The sequence below is a fragment of the Bos indicus genome, chromosome 5, assembly GCF_029378745.1.
Source record: "Bos indicus isolate NIAB-ARS_2022 breed Sahiwal x Tharparkar chromosome 5, NIAB-ARS_B.indTharparkar_mat_pri_1.0, whole genome shotgun sequence".
Lineage (NCBI taxonomy): Eukaryota > Metazoa > Chordata > Mammalia > Artiodactyla > Bovidae > Bos > Bos indicus.
In genome coordinates this window covers 33,560,542-33,577,438 of record NC_091764.1, presented here as the reverse complement: position 1 = coordinate 33,577,438, position 16,897 = coordinate 33,560,542, and the positions used below count along the sequence as shown (strand labels likewise).

The following is a 16,897-nucleotide window of genomic DNA, read 5'->3' as shown; positions in this document are numbered from 1 at the left end:
ATAGTTTTTGTAGTGGTTACTCTGGATATTGTAGAATACATATATGATTTATCACATTCAACTGGTATCAACATTTAATCATCTTGAGCAAATTGTGATTCACCATTCACCTTTTTTTAATTCACCTTCACCATTAAAAAAAGATATTACCTTGAGTATCAGATGGTATTGTAATTTTTTTTTCTCACAAAAGGTATTGACAAAACTCATGAAGAAAAGAAGCGTCTATTGTATATATACATATTTCTGGTCTTTCATTTGTTTCTTCTTTACTGATGCTCTAACATCTGTTCTTTTATCATTTGCTTTCTGTTTGAAGGATGTTCTTTAATCAATTTTTAAGACTAGGTCTGGAACAATTCGTTCAGTTTTCCTTTTTGGGGGGAGTGTTATCTCCCTTCATTTCTGAAGAATATAGAATTTGCAGTTGACAGTTCTTTTTCTCTCAGCACTTGAAAATTGCTGTGCTGCTTCTTCCTGATCTCCATAGGTTTGGTAGGAAATCCTGTAAGATTTGAACTGGTATTCCTCTGTAGATAACATTTTGTTTCTCTTGAAATGCTTTCAAGACTTTTTCCTCATCTTAACTTTTTAGAAATTTGACTATTATTTGTTGTGGATTTTTTTTTAATTTATCCTTTAGAGTGTAGCTTTGTATCTTTCACCAAATTTGGAAAATATTTAGTCATTATTTCTTTAAGTTGACTTTTAAAAGCCAATTTCTTCTCATTTTCTTCTAGAATTCCAATAGTACAAATGTTGACTTTTTGTTTTCATCACATACGTTCACAGCCCAGTTCTCTTATTTCCTTCTCTCTCTCTTTCTCACTCTCGTCTCTTCCCCTCCCTCCTTGCTCTCTCTTTCTCTCTTTCTTTCTTTCCCTAGTGCCTCTTTCCTTCCTTTCTTTTGTTCAGATTAGATGAAAGTGAAATGAAAGTGAAAGTGTTAGTCGCTCAGTTCTGTCTGACTGTTTGCAACCCCATGGACTGTAACCCTCCAGACTCCTCTGTCCATGGAATTCTCCAGGCAAGAATACTGGAGTGGGTAGCCCTTCCTTTCTTCAGGGGATCTTCCAAACCCAGAGATTAAATCTGGGTCTCCTGCATTTGCAAGCAGATTCTTTATTGTGTGAGCCACCAGGGAAGCCCTCAGATTAGGTGAATTCCATTGCTATTTGCTCAAGTTCACTGATTATATCCTTCATCATCTCCATTCTATTACCAAGAACATCAATGAATTTTTCTTTAAATTTCTGTTATTGTATTTTTCAGTTTATGATTTGCAGTTGATCCTTTTTTGAACTTCAGTTTCTTTGTTAAAATGTTCCATTGTTTTCCTCTGGCTTCAAGAGAGTTTATAATTGACCACTGAAGCATTTTTATGATGGATGCTTTAAAATCCTTGTCAAATAGTTCCAACATCTGATTTGTCTCAGTGTTGGCATCAGTTAATTATCTTTTTCAATCAAATTGTACTTTCCTTGGTTCTCGATATGACTAATGATCTTCAGTTGTGTGTCAGACATCCTGTCCATTTAAATCTTTTACTGTAGCAGGCTGTCACTCTCTTTCAATTGGACACATCGGTCCTGGTCTACTTTGTGACTGTAGTACTAGGCACAGTTTAATTTTAAGAATCTTTGTTGTTTTATTTGCTCTGCTTGATTTGTATGATTCTGCTGGAGCTTCTACTGATTCCTGCTGTTGCTGTGGTAAGATAAGAAAGGATATTTTTAAAGTCACTAAGTGTGTGGCAATTTATTATAGCAGTAAAAGGAATCTAATACATGGTTTGTGGAAGGCATGTGCATACATGTTTATGTGGGGAATGGGGAGGTCAATGAGATGAATCATGTTCTTGTGCATAATACTTGCTATTCCACTCCATCTTTTTACCTGATAACTCCAATTTATTCTTTAGGATTCAATTTATGGGGTATCTGTTGCCAGAAACCCATGACTACTCCTCTTCCCCAAGGCTGACTTGGGCACTCCCTTTAGTGGTTCCAGGGAATCCTGGGTATATACTAAAGCATTTTCCATTTTTTATTGTAACTATCTGTATACATGTTTTCCCTCCTCAAGAGCCCTTAAAACTCCTTGAAGATGAGTACTGTTCTGTATTCTTGTACCTAATGTGGAATCTGGCATGTTCTTCACTGAGTAAATGTTTATCCAGTAAATTACTCAACCTGAGCAGCAAGGCAGAGTTTTCCTCTGAAGCATTTGCCGTATCTGCTCACTTCCAGGACAAACTGCTGAAATTGTTGTTGCAATGTATGCTTTGTAACTTTCCCGTTGGAGAGAGTTCTTCCAGCACTCATTTGTGACTACTGCCAAATCTTTGCATTAAAGATATGATTATGTTATAAGACAGAATCTTCTGACATTTCCAGTGATTACAAGCTAAATGATCTTGGGAATTACATTATACAGAAATTATTCCAACAAATATGAGGAAACTAAAGCTCAATAAAATTAAATGACTTACCCAGAACATGGATATAGGACTCAAAACTTGGTCTCCTGGCTCTGCTACACTGTTTTCTTCAAGTCATCCTTTTCTCATCCCAGTCCCACCTCTGGTCAAGGTCTGTCCCATCCTTTGAGGGTCTGCTCCAGTCATTAACGACTATTCCCTAATTATGAATTGCACATTCATTTAATTATGCCTTTAGACTCAGCTTAAAATATAAAAATGTATAGAAATTGGCAGCATGGTTTATTTTCCAGAATAGAATTTGGCAGAAAGCCTTTTCTATTTCTGAAGAGTTTTTTCCTAATGATAAAAGGAATATATAATCTTCAAAGAAAATTTAGAAAATAATAGAAACATATGAAAATGAAAACTAACATTGCTAATCATTTTTCTACTTACAAATATCTACTTTTAACATTAGGTCACTTTCATTTCTTTTTTCTATTTCATGCTTTTATAATATATAAAATTGGGATAAGAAAGCTTTTATTCTTTTTTCACTTAATATTATACCATAGTTTTTCATTTTATTAATGAAAATATTTTTATTAAAATACTTTTGATGACTGCATCATAGTCCAGCCTATGAAGGTACTAGAATTTATTAAATGATTCCACAATTTTGTACATTTGTAATATTTCAGAACTATAAGATACTATACGTTGAAAGAAGACAGAGTATGTAATAGTCAATTCATTTTTCTGATTATTTCCTGAGAACAGAAATTAGTTAATCAACAGACATGAATATTGTATTCTATAGTTTCATATTGCTGTCATAGCCAAGTATCACAAGTTTAGCAGCTTAAAAAGGCACTCATTTATTATCTCACAGATCTTTAGATCACAAGTCTGGCTGGCTCAACAGAATATTCTGCTTAGGCTCTCCAGGCTCAAATCAAGGTATTGGTGCCCTAGGCTCCTACTTGGAAACTTAGGAGAAGAATCATCTTATTGTCTTATTTAAGTTGTTGGAAGAATTCATTTCCTTCACACGGTTTACACGTGGTCTCCTCCATTTTCAACTCAGCAATGGCAAGTTGAGCCCTTCTGATTTAAACATTTTTGACTTTAGCTGAAGAAAGTTCTCTGATTTTAAGGGCTTATGTGACTAGGTTATTCAGCATAATCTTCCTATTTTAAGATCTGTACTTCAATTCTATTTGCCAAATTCAATTTCCCGACATATTTTCATGTGCCAGGGATTAGAGTGTGAACATCTCTGAGGAAACTACTACAAGCATTTATGAGGATCTGTATAAGCATGGCCAGAATGAGCTCCACATAAGGCTAGCAAAAGAAAGATTTCTGTCACCAGAATGAGAGTGATTAACTCCTCACAGTCATTAAAACAGAACGTTGTCTTTTCTTTATTTTATTACTCTGACAAAGCAATTTTTTTAGTTATGTTTTTACTTGCCTGCAGTTGATTCATAGTGAGATCTAATTATTTGTGAATACGCATTCACCATTCATTTCTGTATAGATTTCATGTCTGTTGTCCATTCTTCTAATAGATTCTTGATAGATCTGTATTATCTCTTCAAACATTGAGGATATATTGGTCTGCATTTTGTAGTAGCTATTATCTTTGTTTATTCCTTAATGGACAGAATTATATTTTCCTGCTACATACTTATGTCTAATCATCATTGACTGCCTTTGTGCTTTTTGCCATTGTGCTTTACTTTCCCTGATGGCTCAGATGGTAAAGAATCCACCTGCAATGCAGGAGACCAGGGTTCAATCCCTGGGTCTGAAATATCTCCTAGAGAAGGGCATGGCTATTCACTCTATTATTTTTACCTGCCTTGCCTAAAGAATTCCAAGGACAGAGGAGCCCAGTGGGCTACAGTCCACAGTTGCATCACAAAGAGTTGGACACAACTGAGTGACTGATACCTACTTTCATATCCAGCTATCAAACAGTTTTTCCATAGATGTCTCCTCATTACTTTTTGGCTTTCATAATGATTTTGTTTCATTTTGGTGTTTGGTGTGAAGAAAAGCTCTAAACTGATTTTATTAAACTAATAATTTGTGCAACATTTTTTATTGAAAAAAAAAGACAGTCATGAGGATGCATGCTACAGAAGCAAAAACTATACAAACTGCTTCTGTACATGAAGGAAAATACAGAGTCAAGAGAAAATGGCAGGACTTCCAAGCTGCTAAATGAGAATCGAATAAACTAATTTCTCTTGTTTCCTCTATATGTGCCTATAGCAAGGGCTGAGGGATCTAGTAAAGTTGACTACAAGTAGCTGAAAAAGATGTTGGATGTCCTGGGCCTATATAGGCAGTACCAGGTTTCTGAACTAAGATTTAAAGTGACTTCAGGTCAGGTAAGATCAGGTCAGTTGCTCAGTCATGTCTGACTCTTTGAGACCCCATGAATCTCAGCACGTCAGGTCTCCCTGTCCATCACCAACTCCCGGAGTTCACTCAGACTCACGTCCATCGAGTCAGTGATGCCATCCAGCCATCTCATCCTCTGTCGTGCCCTTCTCCTCCTGCACCCAATCCCTCCCAGCATCAGAGTCTTTTCCAGTGAGTCAACTCTTTGCATGATGTGGCCAAAGTACTGGAGTTTCAGCTTTAGCATCATTCCTTCCAAAGAAATCCCAGGGCTGATCTCCTTCAGAATGGACTGGTTGGATCTCCTTGCAGTCCAAGGGACTCTCAAGAGTCTTCTCCAACACCACACTTCAAAAGCATCAATTCTTCAGCACTCAGCCTTCTTCACAGTCCAACTCTCACATCCGTACATGACCACTGGAAAAACCATAGCCTTGACCAGACGGACCTTTGTTGGCAAAGTAATGTCTCTTCTTTTGAATATGCTATCTAGGTTGGTCATAACTTTCCTTCCAAGGAGTAAGCATCTTCTAATTTCATGGCTACAGTCACCATCTGAAGTGACTTTGGAGCCCCAAAAAATAAAGTCTGACACTTTTTCCACTGTTTCCCCATCTATTTCCCATGAAGTGATGAGACTGGATGCCATGATCTTCATTTTCTGAATGTTGAGCTTTAAGCCAACTTTTTCACTCTCCACTTTCACTTTCATCAAGACGCTTTTTAGTTCCTCTTCTCTTTCTGCCATAAGGGTGGTGTCATCTGCATATCCGAGGTTATTGATATTTCTCCTGGAAATCTTGATTCCAGCTTGTGTTTCTCCCAGTCCAGCGTTTCTCATGATGTACTCTGCATATAAGTTATTATAATAAGCAGGGTGACAATATACAGCTTTGACGTATTCCTTTTCCTATTTGGAACTAGTCTTTTGTTCCATGTCCAGTTCTAACTTTTGCTTCCTAACCTGCATATAGGTTTCTCAAGAGGCAGATCAGGTGGTCTAGTATTCCCATCTCTTTCAGAATTTTCCACAGTTTATTGTGATCCGCACAATCAAAGGCTTTGGCATAGTCAATAAAGCAGAAATGGATGTTTTTCTGGAAATGTCTTGCTTTTTCTATGATCCAGCGGATGTTGGCAGTTTGATCTCTGATTCCTCTGCTTTTTCTAAAACCAGCTTGAACATCTGGAAGTTCACAGTTCACGTATTGCTGAAGCCTGGCTTGGAGAATTTTGTGCATTACTTTACTAGCGTGTGAGATGAGTGCAATTGCGCGGTAGTTTGAGCATTCTTTGGCATTGCCTTTCTTTGGGATTGGAATGAAAACTGACCTCTTCCAGTCCTGTGGCCACTGCTGAGTTTTCCATATTTGCTGGCATATTGAGTGCAGTACTTTCACAGCATCATCTTTCAGGATTTGAAATAGCTCAACTGGAATTCCATCACCTCCACTAGCTTTGTTCATAGTCATGCTTTCTAAGGCCCACTTGACTTCACATTCCAGGATCTCTGGCTCTAAGTGAGTGATCACACCATCATGATTATCTTGGTCATGAAGATCTTTTTTGTACAGTTCTTCTGTGTATTCTTGCCACCTCTTCTTAATATCTTGTTTCTGTTAAGTCCATACCATTTCTGTCCTTTACCGAGCTCATCTTTGCATGAAATGTTTCCTTAGTATCTCTAATTTTCTTGAAGAGATCTCTAGTCTTTCACATTCTGTTGTTTTCCTCTATTTCTTTGCATTGATCGCTGAGGAAGGCTTTCTTATCTCTCCTTGCTATTCTTTGGAACTCTGCATTCAGATGCTTATATCTTTCCTTTTCTCCTTTGGTTTTCACTTCTCTTCTTTTCACAGCTATTTGTAAGGCCTCCCCAGACAGCCAGTTTGCCTTTTTGCATTTCTTTTCCATGGGGATGATCTTGATCCCTGTCTCCTGTACAATGTCACGAACCTCCATCCATAGTTCATCAGGCATTCTATCAGATCTAGTCCCTTAAACCTATTTCTCACTTCCACTGTATAATCATAAGGGATTTGATTTAGGTCATACCTGAATGGTTTAGTGGTTTTCCCTACTTCCTTCAATTTCAGTCTGAATTTGGCAATAAAGAGTTCATGATCTGAGCCACAGTCACCTCCTGGTCTTGTTTTTGTTGACTGTATAGAGCTTCTCCATCTTTGGCTGCAAAGAATATAATCAATCTGATTTCGGTGTTGACCATCTGGTGATGTCCATGTGTAGAGTCTTCTCTTGTGTTGTTGGAAGAGGGTGCTTGCTCTGACCAGTGCGTTCTCTTGGCAAAACTCTATTAGCCTTTGCCCTGCTTCATTCTGTATTCCATGGCCCAATTTGCCTGTTACTCTAAGTGTTTCTTGACCTTCTACTTTTGCATTCCAGTCCCCTATAATGAAAAGGACATTTTTTGTGGGGGGGGGGGTGTTAGTTCTAAAAGGTCTTGTAGGTCTTCATAGAACAGTTCAACTTCACCTTCTTCAGCATTACTGGTTGGGGCATAGACTTGGATTACTGCGATATTGAATGGTTTGTCTTGGAAACAAACAGAGATCATTCTGTTGTTTTTGAGATTGCATCCAAGTACTGCATTTTGGACTCTTTTGTTGATCATGATGGCTACTCCATTTCTTCTAAGGGATTCCTGCCCACACTAGTAGATATAATGGTCATCCGAGTTAAATTCACCCATTCCAGTCCATTTTAGTTCGCTGATTCCTAGAATATTGACATTCATTCTTGCCATCTTCTGTTTGACCACTTCCAGTTTGCCTTGATTCATGGACCTGACATTCCAGGTTCCTATGTAATATTGCTCTTTACAGCATCGGACCTTGCTTCTATCACCAGTGACATCCACAACTGGGTGTTGTTTTTGCTTTGACTCCATCCCTTCATTCTTTCTGGAGTATTCCTCCACTGATCTCCAGTAGCATATTGGGCACCTACCCACCTGGAGAGTTCCTGTTTCAGTGTCCTCTCATTTTGCCTTTTCATACTGTTCATGGGGTTCTCAAGGCAAGAATACTGAAGTGATTTGCCATTCCCTTTTCCAGTGGACCACATTCTGTCAGACCTCTCCACCATGACCCGCCCGTCTTGGGTGGTCCCATACAGCACGGCTTAGTTTCATTGAGTTAGACAAGGCTGTGGTCCTAGTGTGATTAAATTGACTAGATTTCTGTGATTATGGTTTCTGTGTGTCTGCCTTCTGATGCCCTCTCACAACACCTACTGTCTTACTTGGGTTTCTCTTATCTTGGACGTGGGGAACTAGATTAGCATACATTAAATGAAGCTAAGTACAAGGCAAAAAGATACAATAACAAAAAAGAGAGAAAATTCTTGTACTCTCCAAATTTGAAAATCTAAACAATTATGACAATTAATTGACCATTCCAATTAATCTCATCCTCATTAAGACAGGAATTGCAAAACACATTTAGGAAAATGAGTAAGCATGCCATAGACTGGGAAAATACATTTGCAATCTGACAAAGGACATGTATCCAGAATATATAAAGAATTCTGACAAATACACAATAAAAAGACAACCTAATTTTAAAAATGAGCAAGTGATTTGAACAGACACTTTACAAAAGACAATGTAAATGGTCATTATATGCACGAAAAGTTTCCCACACTAGTCATCAGGGAAATGGAAATGAAAATCACGGTGAGATAATTTTCCACACCTACTTGAAGGGCAGCAAAGTACAAAAGACAATGTCAACTGCTGGCAGGGATGTGGAGCAACTAGAACTCGTGTATATTACTGGTGAAAATGAAAACGGTAGAACCACTTTGGAGAATGACTTGGAAGTTTCTTAGAAAGTTAAGCATACACTTAATGTATGACCTGTCAGTCCCACTACAAGTTCATTTCTACCCAGTTCTCAGCACTCCCATGTTGCTTTCCCTTCTCCCAAATATTTCAGATCTTTAACTATTTTCATCCTTCTTCTATTCCCTCTTTTTCCATCCCAGATGAATTCTTCATTAATTCACCATTAAGAGAGTCATTTCTTCCACATTCATTCTAGGATGATACAAAACAAGCATGATTTCAAATTAGCTGTGTATTTTGCCAGAATAAGATGGCAACTATTTTCTGAAAGCTATAAATATTAGTTTTATGTCAGAGTAACAATAAAAATGGAACATATACCAATATAAAAGAGACAATATTAAGATTTAAAATATGTTTTCACTTATAAATAATATTTTTCATGCCTTCAACAATAGAAAGAAAATTACATCATAGTCATTTGAAAAATTCATTTATTATATACCAATATACACTTTCTGTAATAAAAAAAAGCCTCCCAATATATTGAACCATCCTGTAAATGAAATAAGAAAATAAAATTTTCATCTGTTTATAAATGGGGCTAAATTAACCAGTACAATATACCATATGTATGCCTGTCCTGCAGTCTATGTGAACTCTAATCCTGAAAATGGCCATGAGGAAAAAACAACGCTTTATTATTTGGCGCTGTAGTATTGCTCTTGAATATTTATATAATTTTACATGTTGATACTTTCAAGTGAGTCATTTCAAATGTAAAGCATTTAAAATATATACAGATGTTACAGCTTTTCAGTTTTTTGGATCAGTCCATTGTATTTACATTTAAATACATTCAGATCAAACATTTTTAACACTCAGAAGGCACCTCTTTCCCATTTTCTATTTTGATACTCTCTTTAGATGAATTGAAAATAGAAATATATCTTAAAAATGCTATTTGGTAAATAATAGTAAGTGAGAAGTCGTGATAGTTTCTAGTAATGCTCAATTTCCCTAATAAAGTGCACCATTTTACAATATTATGCCTCTAGAGAATAATACATAAAACAAATATATATTTAAGTAAGGCACATTCCAGCAAAAACTATCGAAATATGATTTAATATTATCATACTAACATAACACCTGTATTTCATACTAGGCTATACCAAAATATACAACAAATGTGCTTGCTACTGATTGAGAAAAAAAGGAGCAAATCTAGAAATTCTAGGCAATGAGTACTAATTTTTAAATCCATTTCATGTAACTGTGTTGTAAAAGTGAGCGAGAATAGTAATTTGCATCTCTTTGTAGTGTTAGCACTTTTGTTTTTATAGACAATAGCTCAAGACTGTATTAAATGGCAAATCAATGTTAGCAAACACCTATTCAAGCTAAAATGAACTAAATCCTATTTTAGACCTGCTAAATTAAAAGAACTACCTTAGTATTGATAATTATTTGCAAATAGGACACTCATTTTCTTGTAGATGATTATGGTAATATTGTAAACACTGAAGAAGAGCATTACCAAACTATTGAATATATCACTCAGGTTTCAAATTTAACATATGCCCAATAGACAGATACATACATGGGGATTTTTGAGCCTATCAACTCAATTCCCTACCCCCACCCCCCATAACATAAATGTTTGACTGTGAAGAGAGAAAACTACACATGTAAAAAATAAAAATCAAATGTACCATACATTAAAACTCTGATAACCACAGAATAAGATTATATACATAAACATAAAGCAATCACAGTTTCCTGCACTGAATGTTTATCAAATAAAAATGTATTAAACAATACTGGGTAGTGTAGCTCCACATGAATAGTGGTATTCTAAAAATTCTGAATGAAAATGGAAGACGAGAGGGAGGGCATTGTTCAGTGACAAAAGTATGACAAGAGGACTGCGAATAACATTAATAAATGCTTCCAGAACATTCAGTATAGCAATAAGCATTGTTTTGCTGGTGCTCTATAATTTCAGTAAAGCCCCTCTCTATGTTTCATAAGATGTTTTAATATTTACAGAAGAATGATTGAATGAAGAAGTCATTAATTTAATGTCACAAGTGGGATGGGCAAAATTTTTTGTTAGTGTTGAGCATAAAATGCTCCAGCCTAGTGTCTGATCACTCATGTAACTTGTAGAGACAGTTCACAATACATGTCTTTAAATAGACCTGGAGTATTTGGTGCAAGATTGAGGGAAGGCATTAAATGGTGATAGCTTTGCCATCAGGGCATTTTTGCTTGATGTTCTGAGAATACAGAAATTTGGTACTTTTGCGGGGAGAGGGAAAAGAGTATTATCTGATGATCATTACATGCAGCTACTCTTATTCTGCATACGCAAAAGCAAAAATACATCATCACACACTGCTCTAGTAAAACCTGGGTGGAAATGTGCACCACAGATTTTAAACATATAAATAGCCATTTGTGACAAAAATGATGATTTTCTCTTCTGTAGGTGCTTGGTAATATTGCTGGTAAACATCTTTGGAATCCTCCTGTTACTTCCTATGAATAACATTCCAAACAAGATAACTAAAATGTCTTTGGGAGCATAATTGGTAACCATCTCCAACAGGAAAAGATAGTATTTTTCCTTGGGTTAGTGATGCTTGGAATTTGGAGGATCATAAATCCAGTCAATTATAATGAGTGCCATGCTTCCCATCATGAAGATGATGCCAACCACGAGGAAAATTAAAGCCTGTAAGTCAGAAAGAACTTGTTAGGGAACACAGAAATTATACTTCCTTAGTGCAGTTTGCTTTCATAAGCTGTTTACTTAAGACAGCCATTTGATTTGCATATTGAATTGTATTATTCTTATAGCTGCCCATGCCTAGCAGTTAACCAATTTAGAACCCTACCTCAGGAAAGAGGGAAAGAATACGATAGTAGAGAGATTTAATCCAAATGTTCAATACAGAAAAATGGTTAATTGATTTGGTACATAAAATAATGGAATACCCTGTAATCCTTACAAACCAAGTAATAGAAAAAGATTAAATGACTTACGGAGGGCTCACAATCTTTTAGGTGAAAAGGGGCAGGTTATAAAAGAGTAGCATGTATGATATGATTAAATTTTTTTAAAAGCAAACAAAACAGAGCCTAGTGGCACTAGTGGTAAAGAACCCCTGTCAATGCAGGAGACATAATATGAAATGCAGGTCTGATCCCTGGGTCGAGGAGATCCCCTGGAGCGGGGCATGGCAACCTACTGCAGTGTTCCTGCCTAGAGAATCCCCAGAGGACAGAGGAGCGTGGCGGGCTACAGTCCATGGGGTCACAAAGAGTCGGACATGACTGAAGAGGCCTGAGCACACACACAATATAATGTGCATTGCATATTTCTTGAAAAAAAAAAAAGCCTCAAGGTATATGTGTGTGTATTAATACGTAATTACATATACATATACTAGTTTATCCAGTAGTCATGTATGGATGTGAGAGTTGGACTATAAATTCTTCTTCTGAGTGCAGAAGAATTGATGCTTTTGGAACTGTGGTGTTGGAGAAGACTCTTGAGAGTCCCTTGGACTGCAAGGAGATCCAACCAGTCCATTCTAAAGGAAATCAGTCCTGGGTGTTCATTGGGAGGTCTGTTGTTGAAGCTGAAACTCCAATACTTTGGCCACCTGATGTGAAGAGCTGACTCATTTGATAAGACCCTGAGGCTGGGAAAGATTGAAGGCAGGAGGAGAAGGGAACGACAGAGGATGAGATGGCTGGATGGTATCACTGACTCAATGGACATGAGTTTGGGTAGGCTCTGGGAGTTGGTGTTGGACAGGGAGGCCTGGCGTGCTGCAGCTCATGGGGTCGCAAAGAGTCGGAAACAACGGAGCGACTGAACTGAACTGAACTGAACATATACATATATGCCTATACTTGTAATATACCTGTAATTACATAAACATATAAATATTTCACAAATTTAACACTAAAAGGGGCCTTATAGACTACCACATAGACTTCCTAATTCTACATAAAAAGAAACAGCAACTGAAATCTTTTTTCACTAAGAAGGATCTAGGATATAATTTTACTCACTTTTATATCCAGTCAAACTGAAAAAGTGATTTACCAAGGTCACAGTGCTATAAAAGTCGAAGCAGAATGGACTACAAAGAGTGGAAATCTGGGGGCAAGATGATGGGAGGAGCTTTTGATACCAAACTTTCCTAAAGTCCCCAAACCATCCTGAGAGGAGAATGACTCACAGGCAAAATTCAGGGTCAGTCAGTCAGAGGCGCTTTTCAAGGCTTAATACAAGACTTTATTAAGCAGTCATAGATAATATTTAATATTGAATAATTATTTCTAGTATACATTTTTGTAGTACTATTGTGGGAAAAACATATATACTCCCCAGGTTAATAGGACTATAAATTACACGGAAAGAGACTAACTGGACAACAGATGGTTCTGTTCTTAGTCCACAGGGGACAACAAGGCACTGAGAAGGGAAAAAGAAAAGCAACATTTTTGGGCCTCACCTAGTGACTGTGACCAAAATGTTTATATTTTTTCATAACGCTGCTAAGGAGCCTAATTCCTTCCTGCATATTTTCCTGTGGATAGTGCAACAATAGCTTGGTGGTAGAAACTGTTATAAATGTATGCCTGTGGGCAAACTCCATTAGCATTTGACAGGTAGGAAGGACTTAGCACAAGCTATTTAATATGTGAAGAGAAGAAATCCCAGAATCATCTCAGGGCTAGAAATCTACACCTCTCTTTTTTCCACCAGAGAGTTCCAGCCATCTTCGATTTTCAGTTCTTGTACATCAACTCAGTTTTTGGAACATGTGCATACATTTCCTGGTTTACTCTAAATAGTGGAAACTTAAAGGGAGAAATTGTAAACCTTACTTACCCCGACCTTTTGGGGTGACCTAAAAGGTTCTTTCTTGACAAGTTTAAGATAGAAAACTGCTGGAAGGATGAAGATCAGCATAGTGGCAGAAGAAGCCCCTGAGGAAAGACACAGGACAAGTCAGTCTTACTCAACAGGCAGAGATGCAAGGGCATACACTCAAAAGAAACCAAGTCTAAAACTACCCTTAGCAAAGCACAAAAAGCACTATAAGCTCATAGTTTGTTGTTCAGTCACTTAGTCATGTCCAACTCTTTGTGACCCCAGGGACTGCAGCATGCCAGGCTTCCCTGTCCTTCACCATTTCCCAGAGTTTACTCAAACTCATGTCCATTGAATTAATGATGCCATCCAACCATCTCATCCTCTGTCGCCCTCTTCTCCTGCCCTCAATCTTTCCCAGCATCAGGGTCTTTTCCAATGAGTTGGCTCTTCGCTTCAGGTGGCCGAAGCATTAGCCCATGGATGTTTATTCAAAACAAAATATATTTATAAATAAAATTAAAATGCATCTAACATCATAGGTGCCTAGTAGAAATACATAACACATGATAAACAACAAAAAGGCCGAGTGTTGTAGGTTTAAAGGAAATTAGTAATATAAACACATACTGCTCTGCTAAGTCACTTCAGTCGTGTTCGACTCTGTGCGACCCCATAGACAACAGCTCACCAAGTTCCCCTGTCCCTGGGATTCTCCAGGCAAGAACACTGGAGTGGGTTGCCATTTCCTTCTCCAATGCATGAAAGTGAAAAGTGAAAGTGAAGTCGCTCAGTCGTGTCCGACTCCTCGACTCCATGGACTACAGCCTACCAGGCTCCTCTGTCCATGGGATTTTCCAGGCAAGAGTACTGGAGTGGGGTGCCATTGAACTCCTCACACACCCTTCTGATCCACTTCTAACTTTTCAAGTTGCTTACATCTGTGTTTTTATATTGTTTTATAAAGTTTTATATTGTACTTAAAATGTGAGTAAACCCTCAAATCAGCAGAATGGAAAATTAAATATATTAATGGGTCACCCAGTTAAAAGAAAAAATATGTTTACAAAGTCAATCTCCTCTTTCTCCAAAGATATCCTTTAATCCTAATCTGATACTCACAGACCATTTAAGTAGAATCTACCTTCTTTCCTCTTTTTTTTTTTTTTCTTGATGCAGAGTTAAGACCTCAGTCCAAACCCTGGGTTCACTCCAACATGATTTAACTTCTATAGGGCTAAGCTGCATTGTTTGTCAGAAAATGCAGCTAGATTAGATGATCTATAAGGTAGGTTTTAGCACCAACACTTTCTGGTCCTGTCCATCAAGTCCAGTGTCACCTAGGAGGAAGGGATGGTGACCAACTGGAGCCCAGTTGGGCTACTCGGAATTCTAAGAGCCTGAGATGGACTGGGATCCTTGACCTCCCATCACTGGTTCCCTGCTCTCCATTTATGGACAGCTCGAGTTGACTAAATAAAAGCCTTTTGGAAACTTACCTATGAATCCAAAGATGTATTTTATAGTTGGCACAAGGATGACCAAAACATTATTAAGAGCAATAATTATGGCTGCAATCAGGAAATGCCTTATCCAGCTGAATGGTCTTTTGGGAAATAACAGTGTGGTCACTGATGTGCGAATCTGCAACAGGAAAGTTCAAAGGCAAGGTCAGTGCTTTGTGTTGTTTTTTTATTGAAAGTTCAGTTACAATGTTATGTTAGTTTCAAGTACACAGCAAATTGATTCAATTATACATATATATTTTACATATTTATACATGTAAATGTATATTACATATATTTATACATATATTATACATATTCAATTATACATATAATTATACATATTTATGTATGACTATATATATTGTCTTTCAGATTCTTTTCCGTTATAGATTATTACAAGATATTGACTGTAGTTTCCTCTGCTACACAGTAGGTCCTTGTTATCTATTTTATATACAGTAGTGTATATATGTTAATCCCAAACACCTAATGTATTTCCCTTCCCACTCCCACTATCACCTTTGGGTCACTGCTTTGTTTTCATCTACTTTTTCAAATATTCTCATCCCTCTAAAGCATTTTCTTTGTTTTTCTTTTCCCCCAGAACAGATCTTGATGCTGATATTTTTCCAAAAATGTAAAAAATTGTGGCAAAGTACAGATAACATAAAATGTATCATCTTAACCATTTTTAAGTCTCTAGTTCAGTGGTATTAGGTGCATTCATATTGTTGTGTAAGTTTGATGCTGATTTTTGATGTTTGGGAGGGAGTCACTTTTCCTTGGTAACCTATCTTGTGCTCACTTTCTCAGTTTTCAGAATTTTTTTCTTTAAAACAATCTCAGTCAGAAAGAGATAAAAGAACAGATAAATAAGATATATAATTCAGAGACACAGAAAAACCCCTGTTGATTTCTAATTATGTCTCATCAGCCTGGATTAAGTATGAAGGGCAAGCACTGAATTTATTTGCATATGATTGTGAGCAGAACTTTTACCAACCTAGCATCTCTTAAATTCACACTTTAACATTTTTATCACCTGGTATTTTAAGAAACATGATACTTTTTGTGTTTACTTCTTTCTTTCCCACCCCCCCTTCCCCGCCCCAGTATAGATTATAAATGCACAAAAGGCAAAGAACAAGACCTAGCAATCTTAACATTCCTCAGAGTTTCTATCTTAGTGTCTCACATGCAGAAGGCACCAATAAATGTTGATGAATTGAACAGAACAAATCTTTCCCCTCCCTTCAGGATTCTTATGAGATTTCAGTCCTATTGCAGCAGCTGAAATAACTAGGTAAAGGGTCAGGGAGGCTCCAATTGTAGCATCGGCTCAAGTTACCCTGATGTAACTGGATGAAAAGATCCTTGTGGGTAGAGGGAGGGAGAGCCTTTTATGTTTGTACAGCTTAACAAAGTTGAAAATATTCTTATCTTTGGAATCTTTTAGGAGACACTTTTGGACTTAGTGGAATTAGTTTATTGGCTTTGCAATAAATGAGCACTTCAGTTAAGCTAGGACTTCTTATTTTTAGAAATGTGGAATTGATTTTCACTTTAAACTTTTGCTTCTGAAGTCTCTTAATAGTGCAAAGATTGGAATTCACTGAAGAGAAAAGTAAAATATACTTTGAAACACACATGCAAATAACAAAAACTTTGAGTTGAATTGCCTCAGTTTCTAATGTAGCATTCTTTTCATGCCAGTCCACCAAAAATTAAAGCCATCTGTTTAGGTTTAAAAAGCAGTTTCATTTCCAGAATGGCAAATCTGTATAGTCTCTGGAAACAGTTTAAGAGTGAGTTTGTAATGGATTTTAAAAATTGGATGAGTGAAAATTACA

The 16,897-nt window shown here is 37.0% G+C and overlaps 1 protein-coding gene across 2 annotated transcripts in view; it reads right to left on the bottom strand.

The window, feature by feature from the left end:
• Positions 1-9,118: 9,118 nt before the first annotated feature.
• The window catches only part of SLC38A4 (solute carrier family 38 member 4), an 85,535-nt gene continuing 77,756 nt past the window's right edge, over positions 9,119-16,897 (bottom strand). For both annotated transcript variants that reach the window (XM_019960738.2, XM_019960736.2), the window contains exons 14-16: positions 15,039-15,183; positions 13,558-13,655; positions 9,119-11,382 (exon numbers count right to left, since the gene is read on the bottom strand). In XM_019960738.2, coding sequence (XP_019816297.2) covers positions 11,281-11,382; positions 13,558-13,655; positions 15,039-15,183 — 345 coding nt within the window. In that variant the 3' untranslated portion in view covers positions 9,119-11,280. The remainder of the gene's footprint in view (positions 11,383-13,557; positions 13,656-15,038; positions 15,184-16,897) is intronic.